Source organism: Echiichthys vipera (genome assembly GCF_963691815.1).
Source record: "Echiichthys vipera genome assembly, chromosome: 23".
Classification (NCBI taxonomy): Eukaryota; Metazoa; Chordata; class Actinopteri; order Perciformes; family Trachinidae; genus Echiichthys; species Echiichthys vipera.
This window is the reverse complement of record NC_139848.1, coordinates 12,066,485-12,091,688: the sequence shown is the minus strand read 5'-3', so window position 1 is coordinate 12,091,688 and position 25,204 is coordinate 12,066,485. Positions and strand designations below refer to the sequence as shown.

At 43.3% G+C, this 25,204-nt stretch overlaps 1 protein-coding gene across 1 annotated transcript in view; it reads right to left on the bottom strand.

Moving 5' to 3' along the window:
• Nucleotides 1-2,078, bottom strand: part of LOC310964572 (fidgetin-like) — a gene marked incomplete at both ends in the record, with an annotated part of 33,138 nt that extends 31,060 nt beyond the window's left edge. Inside the window, 3 exon segments of the mRNA XM_083937750.1 lie at nt 860-890; nt 1,861-1,943; nt 1,946-2,078. Coding sequence (XP_083793876.1) covers nt 860-890; nt 1,861-1,943; nt 1,946-2,078 — 247 coding nt within the window.
• Between the last annotated feature and the right edge of the window lie 23,126 nt (nt 2,079-25,204).

Genomic DNA, 25,204 nt, shown 5'->3' with positions numbered 1-25,204 from the left:
TACTCCTATGACGACCCCTCTGCGGCGTCACAAACCGCTCACACCAACGTATCAGTTCTTTAAAATACCTGACTGAGCTGCTGCATGCACAAGCACAGGATGGATACAGTTCCTGCAGCAAGTTGCGTTCAAAGACAGCCCGTCATCGACGCCGTTTACTCCCGTTATTAACGCACAATCCCCTCAAAAATGTTAATTATTATCAGCGAATTCAGCCTGAAACATTTAATAAAGTGCGACTAATACGTGCTGCTTATAAATATGCGTCGTGACTTTGCAGCGACTGAGGCCTCGTTCACTGTGACTCTCATCACATCCAAGAGTTCCATTAAACAATCGGTCGATTTCTATATTTTGATATTCAAATTTGGGGAAAAAACAAAACAAACGACCTCAGCTGCGTGTGTGTGAGAGAGTGTGTTGTAACTTCTCCTTCACATCTACCTCACTCATCCGCAGTTTTAAAAAAAAGAACAATATTTGCAGATTTAAATATTTTCAATACAGATCTAACGACGGCGTGTGTAATTTAAAGGAAGCATACGTATGTTAATCACCAGGTAGTGTGTGTTCTGACTGAATGAGTTGAGTGTGTTATGAGCAACACATAAAGGAAAGATAAACCTAAACATCACTGCTTTAAATGTTGGAAGGTGAATCCTATAAAATGAAACGAGTGCAAATGAATTTTAAATAAAACTTTACGTATGAACACACACACACACACACACACACACTGATAAGTTTCAGTGAAATAAATGTGGCATCACCATCCCCTGATACTGTGCATTTTTACCACCTTCAAATACATTAATAAATGTTTAAAAATGTAAATGCATATGGAAAAAAATCCACCTACCATAGACGCTGCTGCTGCTGATCATCTCGTGCTGGAACAGTGTGAGGTAGAGGGAGAGGAAGAGGAGATGAGAGCATTGGGATTAATTCGTGGAAGAAAAGAAAAAAATCCTCTTTCTAGCAAAAAAAGAAAAACATTAAATATACTTTTTTTTTTTTTTTTTTTTTGTGGTGGTGGTGGGGGAGTCCAAGCACTGCCTTCTCGGATCTCAAACCGTGTGAAAAGGTGGGCCCTTCGAGCACTGGAGCGAGCAACTCAATAGGAGAGGCATCTAACCTACATGCATCTCATTAGAAAGTGGAGCCCGGGATGACAGGGGAGGGAGAGAGGGAGGGGAGGGGAGGGAGGAAGGAAGGAAGGAAGGAAGGGTGGGTGGGGAGGAGAGAGGGGAGGCAGGGGGGGGGACAAATCAACTGGTGCATCTCACTTGATTGTTTTGGGGTAAAAAAATGATGCCCGGAGTCAAGTTAAAGCTGCTGATAACGCCCTAAAATGTCCAAAATAGCCCCAAAACAGGGCTGCGGTGACATCGGATCCGCTCTCTTAAGGCAACTTGTTGTAACCGCACCGCCGCAGCCGCCTCACGCGAGCTGCTAGAGCCCCCGTGTGTGCCGCAAGTTGCGCGTTTCCTACCGATTTAACGAGCGCAGCCCGACGCACGGACACGGACAACCTACGGTGCGGGCTTTAAATACGCGTCCGCGCGTTTTTGCGTGGCGCAGGTGCGCTCCCTTGGAAATCAAGACAAAACACGCACACACACACGCGCGCACACACACACACACACACACTCGGGTATCGTTTGCAATTGGGGAAACTTGTTAAAAAGAGCAAACTGCACATGCATGGATGATAAACGCGCACCGGAGGATGCGGGTCTCCTCTACGGCCAGCCGCGCTCGCCCGTCTCGCTCTGACCACTCCGTCTAATTGCAGACGCAGCGAGATCTCCCCCCCCCCCCTCTCCAGACTACCCGTCCTTACCTGTTATTTTTGGCGACCTCGCTAGTGGGGCAGGGGTTAGGGTCGCATCGATCCCGGGGAGGGTTTGGTGCCGATGAACGGGGACGGTGTCCGAGGGGTTACGCCGGGCTGCGCGCGAGCTGAAACCATCCCAAGTTAACGCAGGGAACACTGACCGCGGCCACTGCCATGTTGGAATTTCACCAGCCCCGAACAGCTGCTTCTCAGACTGACCAGTACGCTCTCCACTGCGCATGCGTGCAAACGGGCTAAAGAAGAGAGAAAAAAAAAAGAGAAAAAAAAAATCCAATTATTGCCCATGAGGTTATTATGGGCGTCTTAGTTTGTATGGCAAAGTGGTGAAAGGGAGTGCAAATGGCGAGAGGGATGACGCGAGGAAGTGTTTAGAAGCCAAAAAGAGAAAGAGAGAGAAAGAGAGAGAGAGAGAGAGAGAGACTGAGGAGCCTCTGCACTGCAGGAGAGCTGCACTTTACTGTAGTCTCTTCTTTTGACTTGAATGTGACTTGTTTTACAGATTAAAGGTGAGGCACTCTTTCTTTTTCTACTTTAGAATAACTTAAAAGAAGTCCCTTGTTAAAATAGATGTTTATTTGGGTAATGTCCGTGTAATAGAGACCTTTTATCACCACGAAGCTGTTTGGGAAATGAATGATATCGGATGCAAAGTGGTTTAGGGAGACAGTCAGGGTGTACAGTGGGGATGAACTCACCTGTAAAAGCCTACTGTGTGAAAACAGCCCACCACTGTGAAAGCCTACTGTGTGACAACAGCCCAACACTGTGAAAGCCTACTGTGTGACAACAGCCCACTACTGTGAAAGCCTACTGTGTGACAACAGCCCACTACTGTGAAAGCCTACTGTGTGACAACAGCCCACCACTGTGAAAGCCTACTGTGTGACAACAGCCCACCACTGTGAAAGCCTACTGTGTGACAACAGCCCACCACTGTGAAAGCCTACTGTGTGACAACAGCCCAACACTGTGAAAGCCTACTGTGTGACAACAGCCCACCACTGTGAAAGCCTACTGTGTGACAACAGCCCACTACTGTAGAAGCTGAGTGTGACCACTGCTGTGAAAGCTGAGTGTGACAACAGCCTACGACTGTGAAAGCCTACTGTGTGACAACAGCCTACCACTGACAAAGCCTACTGTGTGACAACAGCCCACTACTGTGAAAGCCTACTGTGTGACAACAGCCCAACACTGTGAAAGCTGAGTGTGACAACAGCCCACTACTGTAAAAGCCTACTGTGTGACAAAAGCCCACCACTGTGAAAGCCTACTGTGTGACAACAGCCCACTACTGTGAAAGCTGAGTGTGACAACAGCCCACCACTGACAAAGCCTACTGTGTGACAACAGCCCACCACTGTGAAAGCCTACTGTGTGACAACAGCCCACCACTGTAAAAGCCTACTGTGTGACAACAGCCCACTACTGTGAAAGCCTACTGTGTGACAACAGCCCACCACTGTGAAAGCCTACTGTGTGACAACAGCCCACTACTGTAAAAGCCTACTGTGAGACAACAGCCCACTACTGTAAAAGCCTACTGTGTGACAATAGCCCACTACTGTAAAGGCCTACTGTGTGACAACAGCCCACTACTGTGAAAGCCTACTGTGTGACAACAGCCCACTACTGTAAAAGCCTACTGTGAGACAACAGCCCACTACTGTAAAAGCCTACTGTGTGACAATAGCCCACTACTGTAAAGGCCTACTGTGTGACAACAACCCACCACTGTGAAAGCCTACTGTGTGACAACAGCCCACCACTGTGAAAGCCTACTGTGTGACAACAGCCTACCACTGACAATGCCTACTGTGTGACAACAGCCCACCACCGTGAAAGCTGAGTGTGACAACAGCCTCCCACTGTGAAAGCCTACTGTGTGACAACAGCCCACCACCGTGAAAGCTGAGTGTGACAACAGCCCACTACTGTGAAAGCCTACTGTGTGACAACAGCCCACTACTGTGAAAGCCTACTGTGTGACAACAGCCCACCACTGTGAAAGCCTACTGTGTGACAACAGGCCACCACTGTGAAAGCTGAGTGTGACAACAGCCCACCACTGTGAAAGCCTACTGTGTGACAACAGCCCACCACTGTGAAAGCTGAGTGTGACAACAGCCCACTACTGTGAAAGCCTACTGTGTGACAACAGCCCACTACTGTAAAAGCCTACTGTGTGACAATAGCCCACTACTGTAAAGGCCTACTGTGTGACAACAGCCCACTACTGTAAAGGCCTACTGTGTGACGACAGCCCAACACTGTGAAAGCCTACTGTGTGACAACAGCCCACCACTGTGAAAGCCTACTGTGTGACAACAGCCCACCACTGTGAAAGCCTACTGTGTGACAACAGCCCACCACTGTGAAAGCCTACTGTGTGACAATAGCCCACCACTGTGAAAGCCTACTGTGTGACAACAGCCCACCACTGTGAAAGCTGAGTGTGACAACAGCCCAACACTGTGAAAGCCTACTGTGTGACAACAGCCCACTACTGTAAAAGCCTACTGTGTGACAACAGCCCACCACTGACAAAGCCTGCAGTGTGACAGCAGCCCGCCACTGTGAAAGCCTACTGTGTGACAACAGCCCACCACTGTGAAAGCCTACTGTGTGACAACAGCCCACCACTGTGAAATCCTACTGTGTGACAACAGGCTACCGCTGACAAAGCCTACAGTGTGACAACAGCCCACTACTGTGAAAGCTGAGTGTGACAACAGCCCACCACTGTAAAAGCTGAGTGTGACAACAGCCTACCACTGACAAAGCCTACAGTGTGACAACAGCCCACCACTGTGAAGCTGAGTGTGACAACAGCCCAACACTGTGAAAGCCTACTGTGTGACAACAGCCCACCACTGTGAAGCTGAGTGTGACAACAGCCCAACACTGTGAAAGCCTACTGTGTGACAACAGCCCACCACTGTGAAAGCCTACTGTGTGACAACAGCCCACTACTGTGAAAGCCTACTGTGTGACAACAGCCCACCTATTGCGCGCTGAAGGCCCCCTAGAAGACCCCTCTCCACAGTTTGGGAACCCACTGTCCTGTTGTGCACACGGGTGGGGGCAAATCTGCACACCCCGCCTCCCCCGTCTGCCTGATCTGTATACCCCCCCACCCCCTCCCATGATAATTATAGCAGCAATATGGAATTAGCAATTGAAGCCCTAATTAGAATGAAAATGTCCCAGTTAGCCAGTTATCAAAGCATCAGCGGGGAAGACCACGATTTAAACAAGACATCAAAGATTGGAATAACTATCAGTTCATTGTTCCTAATCACAACCCACAAAGCTGTGATAGCGCGCCGCCGAAAATAGTCCTTAATGTTGTCAAATGCAATGTAAGGGGTTAATAAGAGGGTGTAAATAAATGAAAAGAAAAACAAATGTGGAGGAAGAGTCATGGCTCACACACACACACACACACACGCACACACACGCACACACACACACACATCAAGGGGTCAACTGAGCGAACGTGCCCCTAAAGGCAAACATGAAGTCCTGGAGTTTGCCACTGTGCACGTATGTAGAAAAGTGGAGTGTTTCCTCCCTCCACCTGCTGTTATTCCCAGTCTGTGTTTATTAGAGCAGCGGCTGCAGCAGATTATACACTCCTGCAGGCCTGAGCTCTCTATTACTGAGAGCTGCAGCTCCACCTTTCACTCTCCATTGTCTATAATTAATTGTCTTTTTTTTCCCTTTTTTCTTTTTTTTTTTTACAACAATTCATTAAATTTGTCAAGCCTGCAACACAATCAAGGTTTTGTTGGCGTAATGTAAATTGATTGAAAAACTCAACTAATCGCTGTGTAATAGCTTTTGAAGGAGTCTTTTTGTTACGCGGTGCTAATTATTAGTTAGCAATTAGACAAAGCCTTAAATTAGCGTCTTTTAATGTGGAAGTGAGGGAAACAGGGCTTCTTTTTGTAGTACATTATAGTGTGCGGATGCATTACCAAGCGTGCTCTGTCTCCGCTCTGATTTACATACTGGAGGCAAAGGTATAATTCAAGTGTGTTGAATATGCAGTGTTGCTATAAAAGGTGCACACCGACCTGGAATATCTTACACTTTCAGATTGGATTTATGACATGTTTTCTGATTTTGTGAAGACTCAAAAATGTGCGCGCAATGTGTGCGGCTGAGGAGATTTAACGGCAACATAAATCTAAATAGATTTTAAGTCATTAGCCATTGGAGGGGTAATGATGTAAGTCTGCCACTAATGAGCTTAAGCTCTTAATTGAATAGGAGGGGGGTGGAGAAACACACGCATACACACTGCACGGACACCCACACAACCCTAAATGCACAAAAGGATCTACGCACACGCGCACACACACACCTACAAATACAATCCCGCCTCCTGTGTTGGTATGGGGTGTTTTTTCCCCTCCTTTCTCTCTCCAGGGTCATGAGAGGAGGAGGTTGGTGGGGGTCATATCTAAATTTCAACTCCAGTGCCTGCGGACTTCAGTGTAGAGCCTCATCACTTCACCACTGCACCCCCCCACCCCCACCCCCAATACACACTGCATGGAATAAAATAAAAGAGAACAAATAGGCCAGATTTAATATTATTCCTCGCCGCTATAATTGATACACGACGAATTTTCTTTAATACGAGGCAAAAAAACAAAGGGACATTTTTCACAATCAGCGCCTAATCAAAGGACTCCATTGAATGTCAGACTAATCAAACCTCCGCCGCAAATGTTCCATATTCACAGAATTAGAGGGAAAACATGCAACAAAAACCCCGGCGCTTTGATGTCTCCTCTCCTCGACACATTTCATATTTTTACTCATCTTTTCCAAATAATTATCAGCACTTAACCCCCGCCATGTCTGCCAAGACGTAAAAATGTCAAAATCAATTTGGATAAAGACGAAAAGCTTATAGGATAAAAAAAAAAAAAAAGAAAAAGAAAAATGCCCATTCTTTATAAACTGTGCAATAGGCTACATTAAGAAAAAATGTTCCCCTGGTAATACAGGCTATGAAAACGATGCTATCCAATTTCTTAGTGTCTTCTATCAAATGTACTGATGTCAACAAAGCCCCAGTGAACGGGGGACAATGGTGGGGAATCTCAAAGCAGGAAATCCAGAGGGAGAAAAGGGCGAGATTAGAAAAGCCGAGCTAGTGTTTCCAGTAGCTCAGATAAAGAAGAGGAGGGAAAAATGTGGGGAAAATAGAAGAGGGGATGAGTGTGTGTGGCCAATCCACTTTTATGAGCCCAGACTAACGCCCTGATGGGACACGGCGTAGATTTGAGCAGAGCCTATTGAGCATAAGCTGCTAAATTTGGCAATAAAGGGAATGTGATTTACTGTAAGCTCCATTGGGCCGAGAGCGACGTGGCCGACGGCGTGTGTACTTGCACACACACACACACACACACACACACACACACACACACACACACACACACCTGAGAGTATAAGAATGCACACACACACACACACACTAACAATAACTCACTCACTCTGTTACTGTCTCTTGCTCTCTCCCTCATTCTCCCTGACACACACACACACACACACACACACTCTTACACTCCTGGCCAGCTCGCCTCTGAGCCCCACACACTTGTGCAGCCACTCATGCGGCTCAGCGGCAGTGACTTTGACAAATAACCAGGAAGTCCTGGTGTTGGCTTAAAAACTCCAACTTGTTCAGTTGCAATTCTGCATTTGTCCTGCTTTAATGGCTGTGGAAGTGGCTTTGGAGGTAATCTGTCAGTGATTGATTAGAGCCCCGCCAAATCCCCCCTCACTGAACGCATTGGTAGGCTGCAGGACCGCCTGCTCCTGTGTGAGGCAGAGGGAGAGACAGAGAGGGAGGAAAAGATGAGAAACAGAGTTCTTCTGGGTGGGACTGCATGTGGGTAGCTATATTAACTCAGCAGCCATTCAAATGTAAAGTTGTCCTGATATAAACCCCAATGGGTAATACGTACTGGAACGATTTCAAAATAAAATACAATCGGATTACAATTTCTTGTGTTGCCAAATACATAAACAAAATAAAGTTTTCCCCCTTTAAATACCCCATTTTCTTCTGATTTTATTAAAACAAAATATCTGTATTTTTTGGCCGAAAGGTCTTAAAGTATGGACTATTCAGTGACGCTGCTTGTGTTTCAATTAGAACCCAATAAAGTTGAACTCTTAGGGCTCTTATGAACAAAAGCACAATTAAATTAATCCAAATATTAGGATTATTTGGGATTTTGGGGTGGTAGTGCTGTGCAAAAGGTACACAAGAGACCCCGAAATAGCATAAAGAAAATAGTAATATAATAAACAAGTAGTGAAGTGTCATTTTGTCCGAGACATCTCGTGTGTTTACATCATATCCCTTCAATACAGATGATAGATGCCGATCAATATGTTCTCTGGAAGACGTATTTGGATCCTTTACTTGAGTCAAAGTAGAAATTCCACAGTAACGACGTACCCAGGTCAAAGTTGTGCATTCTGACAAGAGTGGGTCTCAGCATAAGTGCTCATTATTGTCATTATTGTGATATACTATAATCATTGGATTAATATGATAACTCGTATACATTGTAATATTAATTCAAACGACTTAAAATGACTTAAAGTTACATTTGAATACTGTTCAGGTTGGATTCCTTTGCCGCGTGTCATCTCCTCTCTCTTTACGTATCTTTTTTTTTAACTAAGTGCATAATAAATAATTCATTAACCCCAACAATGCATTGTTTCCATTTTATATCCCCTAGCCGCAAAAAGCACTGTTAATTAGTGCAAGGTTACCTGCTAATAACTACATAATACTGGGTTTCTTATAAGTGCTTATAATCTTCCAATAAATAGGAGGCTATTACCAACACTTATACAGTCTTATTAAAAAAGAGGAGGCTCCTCCTGTCGGCCCGGGTTGGGGTGGTCTCTGTGGCGGTGCTCCCTGTGACCTTGGACTGGGATCTCTCCCGGTGTGGTTGGCCCCCCAAAGGTAGCTTCCCCTAGCCTCCTCTGTACCTCAGGTCTCGCTGCCCGGCCATGTCTCCGTAGTGACAGCTAGTGTCTGTGTAGGTGTGAGTGTGTCAGTGTGTGTATGTGTGAATGTGTGTGCATATTTGTGTATGTCTCTGTGCATGACTGTGGGGGTGGGAGGGGTGGGTTGTCTGTACATCTCTGTAAGGCACTTTGCGATACTTTTCTGTATGAAAAGCGCCGTATAAATAAAGGTTGATTTGATTTAAAGAATGATATTGTTAACGAGCATCTAATAAAGACGTATTACGCATTAACTAGGACTTATTACAGGTTATTTCTGCACTTTTAAGGGATTGTACTGTAAATTTCATTGTACTGGTACAATGAGAATAAAGACAATTCAATACCCTACATCTGCCATTTTAATACAAGCAGATGGGAGTTTGTTGCCTTGCCCAAGAGCACCTCAGCAGCATCCATAGGGAAGCACAGACAGGGATGCATCCCTTCGCAGCTTCAGATCCACATTATCCTCCGTCTCGCAAGAAAAAAAGACATTTTAACGGCTGCACAGATCTAATCAATTCTTACACTTAACATGCTGTAAATGAGTCCGCTGATGATTACACTTCCTATGATGTAATCCTCACTTTTATACGAGTTGATGGCTCCATTTTAATTTAGCTGCTGCTTACGTTGTTGATGCATATGATAAGTAATCAAGCAGTAACAATAATGCGACGCGTCGAAGTGTGTGTGTGTTAAATGGACACGTATGCATACATGGACTAAGCTACTAAGGCTGTTAAACAGTATTTCAAAAAGTCGGAAATATTACTGACACCTTTTCTGGTCTAAAACTAAAACGCATTCCATGTTTTTTTCTTTCTTTTCTTCCATAATCAAAGCTCAGCCAGTCCTTTTGCTGAACATGTACAGACTCTGACCATGAAAATGTTTAGCATGAATCTTAATATCGCTTAAGTGATAATTATTCCGCTCGCCACAAACCTGACTAACAAAATGGAATTCAATCAGAGCCTGCGCATAATGACAGTCATTATGAAAATAATGAATAAAAAAAAGTAATAATGACATCCCTGTCTGTATTCAGACCTCTTTTTCTCACACATCTCCATGGTGATCAGGATTTTTTTTTGTTCAACTCTACATTCTGGCTGGCCCATGGCCGCTTTAATCACATTGTTTATGGTAAACCAAGCGTTGTGTGCTAGCACTATGCTTGGACTCGTTTAATTAACCACTTGAGAGGTGTAGCCGAGTCTACAGTAGTCCCGCGTTGTCTCCTGCAGTGGTGAGTGCAGGGTTATTGTTTCTGACCAGTCCATCTCTCAGCAGCTCTCCGCGTCTCTCTCTGTTGGCTCTTTGAAACCAGACAATTCTCCCTCGGAGCGAGAATTTGCTTTTCCGCCACTAATGTGAATCCGTGTCTGAGAAACAGGAACAATATAATTAATAAGCAAAACATCTCACCGGGGTTGTTGAGGAACAGATTATGCATGCTGGGATTAAATGATAAATCACTGGCCGCTCTACAGCTGTAAAACATTATAACATAGAAAAATGTCCATTTAACTTCATATCCTACAGATTTACATGTCTTTATTAAAATGATTTAAATAATTAGATTATAAATAAAGAAATTCTTAGCACGTACTAATATGTGACAGACTACATTTAAACCCAACATCTGCACCTATTATTATTATTTGGTGTGTGTGTGAGTGGGAGCCTTTTTCTTAGCTTCCACACAGTAGATGTGTGTGTGGACCGTGTCCTTGAGGTTTACTCTTTTGATTCAATAGCGCTCCACATGGATGGACTCAATCAGATACCTCAGACCCAGTGAAGGGTGATGTTCAATGGAGCTGAAGTTACACTACAGCAGCTCCTCAGAGGAAAAGGCGGCCTGGTTCTCCGACGATGTTTACATGCACAGACACTTCTTACCCCTGTAGAAACCATGAGGAACCTGAGTTTTAAGTAACGTAAACAAAGCCGTTTTGACTCGCTGACACGAAGCGCCGCTGCTAAATTGCTTAATTGTTGTCACTGGCACGAAAATGTGTTTTGCAGTTTTCTGCTTGGTGTGGTTTGCTGACTGTCAGTGAATAGGGGAGATTTCTTGCATGGTTGGAGCACGTGAGATTCAAGGCTGAATAAATCCTCTTTGACTTTATTTTTTTTCCTCAACTGTCGAATCAATTTTGAATCAAGGAAGATTCAAATAGTGTTTTTAAATCATCAAAGGTGTAGCGCAGAGATCACGTCATTTACTCATCCTAAAATCAGATTTAGAACAGATGTACACCTTTCAAAGGAACACAGAAATGTCAGCAGATACAGCTGCGGTACAAATCTTTCCACAGTATTGTCATATCTCCAAACGCTTGCACACAGTTCCTGAAAAAAATAATTATAAGCTTAGAACTTGAAATGACCAACAGGGTGTCTGGCCCTAGAAGCCATTACTCCTTGAATACCTTGAGAATAATGAAACTGGGCCAGGGGAGAGCGGACATGGAAAACTGTGCTGTTGGAGTGCACTGAGCCATTGCACATTTCTGTTTGAACCCATAACACTGTGGCCATGTGACAAATGATAGCAAACACAGAGACTGAGTCACTGGGAGAAGATTATAGCCGAGTTCAAGCTAAAGGTAGCATTTTCTTCACTGTTTGTGATCATTCGTTAGCTCAGTTCAGTTGACAAGAACCTATTTGTATTTCTGCAACAAGCTGTCCGGCCATTTCCTTGGAAAAAATGCTTAACTAATGCTATCTGTAGCGTTAGGCTAATATTTCCTTGGGAAAAACACACATCTAGTGCTATTTGAAGTGTTAAGCTACTATTTTCTTGGGAAAAATTAGCATTTTGTAGCGTTAGATGAATTTAAACGACTCACGTCTAAATTCTAACCATGAAGCTAGCGTCAGAAGACCGTTAGCTTAGTTTAGCATAAAGACTGTAAACACAGAAACAGCTAGCCTGGCTTTCCACAAAATAAAATACCCCTTCCAGCAATTCAAAAGCTTACAAATTAACATGTTGTGTGTGAAAGATTGGTTAAAAAAAAAAGGAAATTATTTTTTAATTTTTACAAAGCCAAGCTAGCTGTTTTTCCTTGCTTCTGTGTTTTTTATGCTAGCAGTCTCCTAGCTAAAGCGTCACATGTAAGGGACAATGTAGAGCGATGCAGGATCTTCAATCACAGCTACTCACTACAGAAATCAACAATTTAAAACAACTTATTGTTTTTTGTTTTTTTTAAATTGACCCCCTAGAGTCTGTGCTCAGAACTGTGTCAATAGCCAACAGTCGAATGCAGTAACGGACCATACTGAGTATTAGTATAGTATATTATTCAAAAAAGCTGTGTAGTAATAGAAAGATATACAATTCAAGAGATTTACTGTATTAAAAGTTTCTATTTGTCATACCATGTCAGAGTAAAACCATAATATTGATTTCCCCAGAATAGGGAAATAAATTTTGCTGCACTTACAGCATGAAGGACTACCCAGAGTATTTCTGCTGTGAGTCACATGTCAATTTGTACCAGTTCTATCTGAGAAATGAACATTGGCTGGGAGCAGACTTCCTGATTGGTCATTTTGAACCAGAGAAGTACGTCTGCATGTCCTGACCTCTGCCCGTTGTTTCTTCATGCTCTGCTGTATAACAAGACCATCACACAGCACCGACGGGAGACAGGTCTCAGCTGCTCACACTCTTATCAGAATGGGCTGCGCGGAGTGAGACGCCTCGAGGAAGTATCAGTAAACAACGCTATAGGGTTCCAGTTGCTATACGCTCAGGCGCTCATGCAAAATTCAGTACTTTGTATGTAGACTGAGACAGAGCCAAAGCAGAAGGCATGGGTTATGTTTTAACTGGTGAACCTTCAGAACTCGACTATTCCCTCTGTAATTCTGACGGATTTTTTTGCGCATTTGACCTGAGAGCTTGAAACAGATCTATTAATTGCTGCGCTTATACATGAGGAAATTCAAACAGCGGTTGCTATAGCCAAGCTCTGGCTTTAACCAGTTATCTCTCGCAGTCTCTCTCTGTCTTCCTCTCAAGTCCTTTAATGGTGTGATCGCCCTTAACTCCACTGTAAATCTCTCCCCAACGGCTTATGGTTCAAATTAATGGCCCTGCCATAAGTGTTTGAATTTCATGAATTGTAATAATACTTACATCACAAGACACATGAAGTCATGTCTCCCTCTCTACAGTGGCGATATGATACATTTTAGAGGGATGCACAAAGTGGTCCCCTGGTAGAGTAGTGATGTATTCTAATAGACTGTGCTGGCCAACCCCCGGGTGCAGATATTCATGATTCATATTTGAAGGCTGCAGAACATTTAAATGGGACATTAAGTGGCGAAGAAGATTAAAACACTGTTGGCTTTGTGGACTAACTGGGACATTCACTGGTGGGGTATTATGCTTTTTTTTTTTTTTCTAACGATAACTCTTTGTTCCAAGCAGTCAAAATATATGTATATACCAGGTGGGACTGAAATTTGAATTCTCATATCTTTTTATGTAAGGAAATGCTATCAATGTTAAAAGTTATTTTGCATATATTTGGTGGACAAATTTGTGGAAATTTGTGAAAGCAGCAAGTCAGTGGTGACAACGTTTCCCATGGTGCACTGCTAACTGGAGAACATCTTTCTGTTTACCCTGTAAATATAAGCCAGAGATTACACGATAAGATTAGCCATTACACCGGCTGAGCTTGCTGGCATTTCGTAAATGAAAATAGGCGTGATGTGTAACACAAGAGCATCAGCCTCTAGGGTCAAAGCTAAATTGTACCAGCTGACATAGCCTGGTACGCATGGACAAGGTAAGGCCGCCATATTGGCTGCCCCTTTTACACAGATGTCAATTCAGCTCTCTTACTACCTCCGCCGTTTCCATGTTTGTCTTTTATTCAGAATGGTGAGACAGAATAACGGCACTACATTACCGCCTTAAACAGACTGTGTGAAAGGGGCTTTAGATGAAGAGGCTTTATCTTCTTTATAACAAGCCCATATAGCATTAGCTAACAGCCATTAGCATTAGCAATTTTTTTTACAAAATTCAACATTTGGCTGTTAAGATTGCATTCCAATCAAAGGTTGGCAGCTAACAAGCTAGGAAATGGTAACCAGTTAACCTAGCTTGTTAAAGTTAATGCTAATATCCACTGCTACTTTTCTCCTGTTATTTCAACACCATAACTGGACACTGTGTTATGGTGCGAACCCCCCAGATCAGATTTTTGACTCGGAAAGTCGAACGATCCACACAACCCCTGAGATGTCATTTAAAGATGGCTGCCCCGGTTGTAAACTGTAAATAAGCTCCTGTAACGATCCTTTTATTAACACTTTATACTATTTGTTGTCACACTAACTCAGCCATATCCATATCATTGTGAGATGTATATATATATATATATATACATCTGTGTATATATGGAAATGCTGTCATAGTTTAATTTACATTTTCCAAGTGTATATGCAAACTACAAAGCAGTCCGTGCTAACAACGGCTAACCCTAGCCTGGTAGTTTCAGCTGATGTTTTTCCGACTTTGGAACTGACACGCTGATGACTCAGGTGTGACGTCGAGGTAAATGGAACGCACCATTATAAAAGGAGGGGAGTTGGTTAGTGTTAGAAGTCTCTCCCGTAAAGGAGGGAGTCCTGGAACTCAGCACTGGTAACGAGAGATGTTTTGGAAGTAATACTGTGCAATTTAGAGTAATTTCTACGCTAAAAGTCCGTTTCAGTTAAACTCAAAATTATCGAATTCTAGTATAGTATAGAAATATGACAGTTTGTAAGCTGTAAATAAGGTTAGGACATGGACAAATAACTCCTTGTCTGTCATAACGATCTTACAACTTTACCTAGCCATTATTATCATAGGTGCATGTTGTGTGCAACATAGATGTGTATGTGCGTGTGGTGGAGCAGGAGGACAGACTTGATGATCCTCTGTCTCCTGGTGACTGTGTGGAGGCAGCCAGCCGTGGCGAGGCTGCCATAACTACCAGTTGAGCTCTGTCAGGGAGATGACCCACTCTCTATTCAACAAGACCTGCCACCCCGACAGACAGACAGACAGACAGACAGACAGAGAGCGTGACGGACAGTAAGAAAAGCGGGCAGAGAGACAAAAGACACAGCATGTGAATATTTTACCTCTCGACTGAATCCGAGAGCTCCCCGTCTCGCTCCAAACAGCTGAAAACAGGAAAAAGCCGTAGGTGTAATTGGACCGCAGCAGCGCGGGTCAGGTGTCAATGGTCTTATTTGAGGGCTAACACCATTTAAGACTAATTTGAGACTATGTGTTATTGTACCTTTAACTAAGATTCTAACCTGATCTGTGTAGAGGTTCATTGTGCTTTTAAAAGAGACCTGCTGCCCTGCAAAAAGGCCATCTAATGGTTTTTCAAACCCACCGTATTACTTTAATGTACTGTAGATCAAAGGATAAAACAACCACTTGTGCAGATGAGGGGGGAAAAAACTGAAGTGCAGGGAAGATTTTTAGATTTCCTTTATGTGAAGTCCGTTTGGGTTCTCTCTCTGTTACTAATGATTATAGTCTGGCAAACGATTAAAAGGCACTTAAGCAAAAATCAAAACACATCTATCGTGTCTTGCCCCATACAAGTAAAAACCCAGTTTCACAGTTATTGTGGAGTTGTTAAATAATAAATGTGTTCAGCCCTTTTTGAACTCATGCCCAACGAAATATAAAGTAAAAAACAGTCTTTCACAAAGTTTGTTGCATATAAAACATACGTTAGAGGCAGAAAACAATGCACCGCGACTAAGATGTCAGTATCATAAAGACCCTTAAAAAGTGGGCGGTGAACGTAACGAGCTAACGTTAGTTCTTTCAAAAGATCTTGAAATGTGAATTCTTAGAGGGTAATTCTCAGCATTGAATGTTAATTGGGTTTCTCATTAGAAACCAGGAACCTCCCATGTATGTATGTGTATGTAGCGTTTGTGTGTATCCAGGCACTGTTGCTTCAGTCTACCTGAGCGAGGCTGTGTGCGTTAGTGTTCATTTGTCATTGGTGTTTGTGTGCGAGTAGCGAGGTCAGGACCCGGGCTGGAGGCCTGTCCCTGGAGAGCTCGCCTCCAGCGTGGCCGACTAACACTACAAACAATTAAAAACCACTGCTGCCTCCCCCCGGGGCGTTCGGCTTTATCCAGCTCGGGTCGGAGAAATCGCTGCTGTGCGCTGAACAAGATTCCAAACTAAACCCTCGGTATCTGGTCTATAACGATGCCGGGAAAACGCAGCAGATGGAGAGGCAGGATCGATACGGCTACAGCCTGTGGACCAGTGTGGAGACAGGGGGCTATTATTAGGACGTCCTTTCTTTACCACCTGAGCCACTTACACACTTAAGATAGTCACACACACACACACACAGGCACATTCCACTCTTCCTTAGTCAAAACTGCAAACAAATAATGCTTGTGAGAAAACAGGCTTGCTATTATACCTCAAGAATTATTACAACATTTTGTAGCATCAGTCCCAAATATTCACATTACAAAACCAACAGCATGTTCTACTCTCTGATGCTTTGAATTCACTTGAAGAGAGGCAAGACTGCTGCAAAATGAATCACAACTTTGCGAGCAAACAAATAATTCAGACTCATGGTGTTGCCTGATGCAATACAGGCAAGTCGGCAACACAGACCGGGCCTTAGATCCAGAGCCACGTCTGCTTGAATTAAAGGGTCTGGATATATTAGCAGATCAGACGCAGTTAGCGTACCGGCCGGCCAGTAAGATAACCAGTCAGCCAACCAGTTATCTCCATAGGCATATGCTGTGTTCACTGCTCCAGAGGCCCGCTGTCAAAGCCATTGTGAATTCTAATGATCACAGTGCATCCCAACCGGTCAACACACATACACACACACACACACACACACACACACACACACATGCACGCACATGCACATGCACGCACTCCCCAGTCTTCGCTCCAGGGGTCCTGACAAAACAGGAGACGGCGGGGACTCGTCAGAAGACAGCAATGCCGGTGTGCTCCACCTGCTCACTGATTCTTACGCCTGGAGGAGCCTGAGGGCACTGCCATCACACACCCTCCCTGTCCATGGCACACACACACACAGACACACACACAAAAACATAAATCGATAGACGCACACAGATGCCCACATACTTACAGACACACATACATAGATCCGCAATGCACATATACACCCTGCTCCCCTCGTCTCCCACTTACTTACCTCCCACCTCTTCTCTTTCTAGCATCCTTTCCCTAACGCCCCCTCCAATTCGACCCCAACCGTACCCTGTTGTTTGTCCTCCTCTCTCACCTCCTGGTCAACCCCATGCCCCCCCCCCCCCCCCCCCACAACTGCAGAATGCATGAAACAACACACACGCACACACACACACACCTACACACACCCTCACCTGTCAGGTAACATCAGAGAGGGGGAGAGTTGAAGAGACGTGACAGCATGCTGAAGGAATCGTGTGCCAGGAACACAGACCTCTCTGCGTTCACCTCTGTTGTGCTGGAACACAACGAGCTTCAGCCCCTCACCTTTGTTAAGGATCAGACCTGTTTTGGAGAGCGCTGGAGAACCTCCAACAGTCGGAGCAGCGAAGACACGCTGAGAAGAGGAGGTAATGTATCTGAGTGTTGAGAGGAAGTTGTGATAATCAATAGGCACAGAGAGTAAGTCGCAGAGGAAGAAACAAAGACAGGAAGAAGGAGAGAAAGCATGGGGTAGGGAGGGCCAACGCAAGCAGCCCGAAGGCCTTTTCACTATCCATCAAGTTCAACAAGTCGGCCCGAAAGCTTGCAGCTGCCATATGTGGTGAACCATTTACACAGTCGAGTCCAACAAGTCAGCAACAGCCCAGAAGATTATTTGTTAGAGAAAGAACATCCACCAACCTCAACGAGACAGCTAACGGTGCTGCAGTCCACGTTACAGGGCCACTTTTGTCGATCGGTGCGGTGTTTTATACTGTCGATATGAAAAAATGGCCGAAGTTATGTCATTTCTTCAGTGGTGGAAACGGAAACACCCTTTTTCCGCTTTCATTTACTCAGAATCAAAGAGCGATTGTGGATTCTTGAAAGCTCTATCATACAGACTGTTCTCATGCATTATTTGGACGTGTAACGGGAAGTCATTTGTGCGTTTTCCATGTGTTAAAAGCAGGAGATGTACCATAAGACAGCCAGTCTCCACTTGAAGTGTATCTCTGGCAAAATTGGAAATGGTCTTTTTCAGCATGATTATACGTGAAATAAGCCATCGAGACAGGTTTTTTGGGTGATCACCTATAAACAGAGAAATCCCGGACAGTCGCCAGCAGCCAGACGGGGCTAACACTGAGTAGCTCGGGGCGGACCACTTCCATCCAAACCTGCTTTTTTTTAAACCACTAATATTGCTCAAAATAGCACCAATCCTCTGCAGTAGCATGATAAAAGTCCCAGAGGAAGAAATCAAAGATAGTAAAAATATCAGAAGGTTTAAAAAGATGTATAAACCAATCATTTTCATGAGGTATAGAAAGGAGGAGGGGGATTGTAAAGCAACCTGACGTGTTCATTATTGTCATTATCATGGAGAAAATAGAAATATACTGTTTATTCTTAGGATGGGCACAGGACAAGAGTTCTTTATATAATTAATGTAGTGAAGATTTATTTACAAATTTATATTGCTTCTTTGTTTACCGTTATCATGGGCTATTTTGTTTTAGTTTTTTTTTTACATATTTATTTTATTCGTTATAACTTTTTCAAATGTTCGAAATAAAGTTTATTCTATTCTATTCTATGTCCTGGATGTTCTAAGCAAAACCGCAACTTTTTTCCCAATCCTAACCCAAAATAAATATTTCTTTAACCCTCCTGTCCTCCTAAGGGTCAATTTGACCCCATTTAATGTTGAACATCTCTAAATAACGTCATCTCTTTTTGTTTTTTTGCTTTATATTTATGACTTTTCCTCCTTTTATGGGGACGACTCATAAAAAAGCTAAAATTGTCATGATTATATATATATTTTTATTGTTCTTATCGTACATGTACTTGATGATTGAATCATTATTATTATCGTCTATTTTACAATTCAAATATGATATGAGGTCAAATTCATGCTGCTGTCCTTGATAACGGACGTTACTTTCATTCCAGATGTTACAAATAACACAAAATAGCACTTAAAATAACAGAGTTACTTTAAAACACACACACATAAATCCCTCCATGCAATTTAAGATCAGTGATATTTTTCATTTTGTTAAATAAATACATACAGTACCCGACTTAACTTGAGTCACACATTGATTATGATCATTTTCCAGATGTTTAAACTGCTATGGTTAAATTGACCCTAAGAATAAATGGTGTTAGTAAAATTTGAGGGCAACAGGAGGGTTAAAAACAACGCTGCACATGCATTGGTGCATTTACTCACGTGTGCAGGCGCATAGCGGATATTTACATATATTTATTTTTTAAATCCGATACAGAACCAAGGCCGACTGTGGACACATCTGTGAAATGAATTTATTTTGAGTTTATTTTTTCTCAAATTTTATTGAAACTGCTCGAGTTATACACAGAGTTTAAAGCGTATTTCTAAATGTAGAAATAATAAAAACATAAATTCAAATGTACAAAGACAGTAAAACATAGAAAGGGGAATGAAGAATGACAAAAACGGATTCTCGTCCTATGATAGTGTGCCGGCTCTTGAGCCTCTACGCAACTGCAGACCAGATTTTACTGCGCATGTGTCATACCCCAAAGCGCAGACATTTCCTTTGGTGTCCTAGCCTCCTCCTGTAGCCTTGTATCGGTGCCCTCTGTCCTTTGCACTTTTTTTTTTTCTCAATTCATTTTTAACACATGGTAACACGTTTTTCCGAGCTGTCTTCAAACGCAGCATGACTAGGGGACGGCGTACTGATCACGTCACACAGTTGAGACGTTAGCTCGCAGCGCTGTTGTGTTTGAGTCAACTTTTGAATAAATTCATTCATTCATTCATCTTCAACCGCTTGTCCCTATCAGGGTCACGGGGGGCTTTGCCTTTGCTGCATGTCTCCCCCTCTTTATCTCACCCCATTTCCTGTCTGTCCTTTATAATAAAAGGCTTGAAAAACTGCCCAAAATATAATCTTTAGGAAAAAAAGGTACCTCTTTAATATAATATACAGCAAACCAAAATACCTTGCACTCCCTGAAAACATGCCGTGTTAGTTGAGTAATGCTGTTGCCTGTCAAATTAATTAAATGCCCCATGCTTTTTCAAATACATGTAATAACTGTAATAACTTTAGGGAGGAGAAGATGGACCAGAAGGCAGAGCTGAGGGTCATGCAGGGGCTTCACAGGTGAGGAGGGATGAGAATTGCATAAAAGTGACTTTGAGATTAATTCCCACAGCTATTTCACAACTACGATTCAGAATTCTATTTTAAAAATTAGCTTTGCACTTTTTTTTTTTTAATGTCTGTATTATCTATTATTAATAGACGGAGCAGGGAGAGAGCAGGACATAAGGGTCAGCACAGAGAGCAGGCAGCATCACTGACCGTCAGAATTCACAGGTGAGGAGAGATTATACCTGGCTAAGCAAATGTCTATAGGATAAGAATGACTCTGAGATTAACTTCCAAATACATGCTTGTATTACGTACATGTTGCGGGAGGCTCTTATTTTGTAAAGGGAAATACTGACATGGACGTTTAAGGATGTAGCTTATATTACATCCTAAAAAAGACTTTTTGTTGATTTATTATTTATTTGTAGGTATTATTTGGCCACTGTATTATTTATGAAATAATAATCTCACTTTTTTATTTTAGCATGGCTGGCATATCTTTGTGTTCTGTGCTAGCTCTTTTGAGTAATTGCAGATTGTAGGTTAATTAATGCCATAAATAGACGATGTTACCTTTTTCACTAACATTAGCAAAATTTACTGGCAGAGGTGCTAAGTAGCTTGACACATTGAGCAGCTAGTTAGCTAGCTAGCTAACTTCTGAGGAAGACAGTTTCAGGTGGTGTAGGATAGTGACCTACAAGAAAGTAGAATTTGTTATTTCACTGATGCAAACAGGTCATAAAACGTTCATTACTTTCACCTTAAAATTGTATTTTTATGTTGACAACACATTTGGTGTAAAATAAACATTTTTGAGTCATAGTTTTCTGACAAAATGACACCCACATGTGAAAGCAGCCATGTTCTGCGGGGTCTCTGGAAAGGCATTCTGGGAAATGTAAGGGATCGAAACAAAATACAGTACAGCTAATTGAAAAACAATGAATGAATGGATTAATTAATAAATAAAAGGCGTTTAAGGTAACAGCACGTACTGACTTATAAATAGTAGCAGGGTTGGCTAGGTTACGTCTTCTCTATCTTTAGAATACATTAAAAATAGATAAGTGAAATTAATAGAGTGACTCTGTGACAGGGAGGTGCCCCCCCCCCCCCTTCTGTACACAGTATGCTGATAAAGCTAGATCTTATTCTAGAATTATGAAGAGAAAGGCTGCAATTACGGGCATGGATAATAATTAAAGTATTTATTTATTTTTTCAATTTGTGGGATTAGATATAGATTTCTAGAGCCAATCTCGCTTTTCTGTCCCTAATGTTGCATACACAGAATGCATGGTCATGAGTACCAAAAAAGAAAAAAAATAATATATACAGTTTATATGTGTGTCCAAAGAACTATGCATACAAAACTCAATGTATTCAAGCTAGGAGAATGAATTAGTAATATGTCTGCATGCTCTGGCCTTGGGAAAACATCCCCTCTTTATAATTAAGCCACTGGCAGACTTGAGCAAACCTTAGCGCAAACCTGTATGTCTCCTCCTGGTTTGAGGGGAATGTTAAAAGCTGTCGGAACTAATTGGTTCCCCTGCCTCCTGTTTGTCATGGGACCGACACAACAATCAACGCCCTCCATCAACTCCTCCGGAATTGGGGAAGTGAAACAACAGGGTGGTTGTCTCGTGTCACGCCAAATAGACTGACAGTCAGTCGGGCATTAGTGAAGACTGATGTCACGCATTAGTCACTTACAGGGGCGATCCATTTGCGCCCATCGCCTGCTCTGCCTCTTCTCCTTTGTTTGGGTTTTACGCCGACGATAACAAACTATACGTTTGTTCAATTATCATGAAACAAAGAGTCAGAAGTTCTTTGTTTATGCTCCCCGCAAGTGTTGGATTAACTTTTCACACACGGCAAACGCCTCTTTTGTCTAACGCGGCTACTAATTTCATTTACTTTGAGAGAACACTCCTGCATTTATATTAAAGAAAAGCCCTCCACGCAGATTTGAGGGGCTATTTGCGAGTAAGAGAATGCCACTCGAACAATAACTACCCATCTCTAGTGTTAGTTATCCTCTGTATTCACAAGAGCCATTTTCATGAAGGGGTGTATGGTTGTGGGGGGGGGGGGGGGGGGGGGGGGGGTTGATTTTGCTTCATCAGGAAGAAGTGGGTCTTCTAAAAACAGTCATTTTGTTTCTGCGTCTTCCGCCTCCGCCCACCCACCCTTACATCTCGAGAGATGGTGCGGGCTGATTCTCTGAGTGAAGTGCCTCTCGACGCTCTCAAAACTTACATCATGCATTGTTTCGCTGGCTGGCATGTTTTGCGGGCTCTTGGCCCATTCGGGTGCTGGATTGAGTGTGTGTAGGTTAGTGGGTGGGCAGCAGGAGTGGGTTCTCTGCGAGGGGCAGGAGATGTTGGAATTCCTAATAGAAGGTAATTGAAAATGAGCACTTAGAAGCTGTTGGCTGGTATTTTCCTCGTGAGCGATAGAGGGCTGCCATAATCATGTGCTAGACTCTGTTGTACTCATAGAATGGAAGGGCTCATTAGTGGATTCTATGCATTACATAGCCTAGGGGTTCGACATACTGTACACACAAAAGGCAAAAAGAAAAAGATCATGCGCTCGCTTAAACAACTTTCTGCAGTCTGCGGAAGCTTTATCTTTCGCCCCGAACTTCTTGTCAATTTTGGGCAGAGAGCAGCAGCCTTGAAAAGTTTTACTGAAATGTGACAAAATTTGATGAGTAGGCTGCTTGAGGATGTGAAGTGGACGGCTCACAGAAAGAGCCTCCACTTCAGTGTTCTCACTCTCTCTCCCTTTTTGTCTGTCTTTCTTTCTCCCGCTGTCCATATCTGTGGCTTTCAGGACCCTTACACTCACTTACTTTTGCCACCTCTGGATACATTTGAGCAGTCGCTACAGTGGAGGATCGATGCAGGTTGAGGCACGTTCCATTTGCGCGAGTTAAAAAGGTAAAAATGAACTCTTTTAATGTTGAGTACGAGGTACCACACTGAAGAAACATGTTGTCGGGAGAGATGGTAAAATGTTCGGGGGAAAAAAATTGCGCTGAATGGCAGGATCCATTGGGGTTTTATCAGGATATGTGGATACAATATGGATTTACAGTGGTAAACTTGGGAGTAGAAACAACTTGATTTAAAAGGAGAAGAGAAAAACAAAAGGAAGCGAGAAAGAGGCAGTGAGAGGAGCTCCCTGAGAGGTAAAGCGCACAGACAGAGGTCACATGATCCTGTTCCAGTTCGGATAATCCACACATTTAAACGGTTCGACAGCGATGGAACTGAAATTCTATAGCCGTCTGCCTCACTCAATCAGCCACAATATCTTGCTCCAGCAAACAGAAGCTGTGGTGCAGCCGCTTAGCGCCGGGATAATGATCAGATTAAAAGCTTTGACTGGTGAGACTTGGACTAATGCCAGGTGATGGGAGCAATTTGCTGCCCAATCAACACCGAACGAAGGTGTGAGAAGTGCACCATTGGCTACCGACGCCTGCAGGGAGGGGTTACGGGGGCTAGGAGAAGAGGAGAGGGTTGGAATCCTCCCAACCCCGAAAAGCAGCTGGTGATTCAACAGTTCCTATTGTCAGATTCCATTACATCCCCCATGTCTTTGTCTTTCTTTCTCCCTGCCTCTGTTTCTCTGTCCATCCCTCCTATTCCCCTTCTAATCAAGTTCTTTCCCTGTCTTCCTCACTTTCACTCAAAAAAATGGACGGTCAGCAGAAGGCCTTTTTTTTTCGCTGAAGAGTATTTCTATTCGGCTTAATGCTCACACACACACTCACACAGAATCCAGTGTAGCGCTCAAACATCAAAAAAGACCCACAGAGCAAGATGAAGGAAGAACTAAAGAGGAGAAAGTAAGGATAAAAAAAAAAACAGCAAGCAGACACTGAGGAGATGTCTTTGTCAGTGAGAGAAAGACATGAGTAGGCCGGCGCGCTAATCATCGATCGGATGATTAAGGTAGATGAGGAGGGCTTTTTCCCCCAGTGAAGAATCTGATTGTTGGTCTCCTCCCGCCATGGTGTCCAGGGAGCACGCCGGCGGCAACGGCTCAGGATCAATACACTCAATCACGGCTGAGAGGGGCAGCGTCAGTCACGCTGTGCCAGACTATTAGAACCAAGTAGGCAGACAGTGAATAACTCCATGCTTCTCTGGTCCCACCTCACACCATGGGGAAGCGATGAACTTGCAGGAATGTGTGTGTGTGTGTGTGTGTGTGTGTGTGCTTGTGGATAAATGTGTGCAGTTGTCACACCTATGTCCCGGGTTAGTTAGAGGAATAGTTCAACGTTTTTGGATAGTATGCTATCTGCCTGTTAAATTTGAAACTACAGCCAGGAGATACAGTACCAGGCTTAAAGCCTTTCCCATTCAAATGAATGAGAAAATGTGTCCAAACTTTTGACTGTGATAAAATCCACCTATCAGCACCTCTAAAGCTCAGTAATAATACGTTACATGGTTTAAAAAGTGTCAAAGTGACCCTCTATAGAGACCAAAACCGTTTTTCGTACCAGTCTGTACCAATTTTTTCTGCTTTAAAGTTGGTTGTTTTACCATGGGGTCTATGAGGACTGACTTGCTTTTGGAGCCAGTCTCAAGTGGCCATTCAAGGAACTGCAGTTTTTTGGCACTTCCAACTTGGCCTCAGGGGTTTAATGTGCAGAATGATTTCTTTGGTCTGAGACGCTGACTTTCTGGAGTCCATCCTGTTTCCGCGTGCCTGACTTTGTAGCCAATTTGACAAAACCAAACGGTAAAATTGCAACTACCAGGTCCGCCACGTAATGCCCTCTGGCCCAAAAAGACATCCCCCCATTGACATACACAAGGAAAGAGATCTGTAAATCCATGGACACATTTTTTTGCATTGTCACAA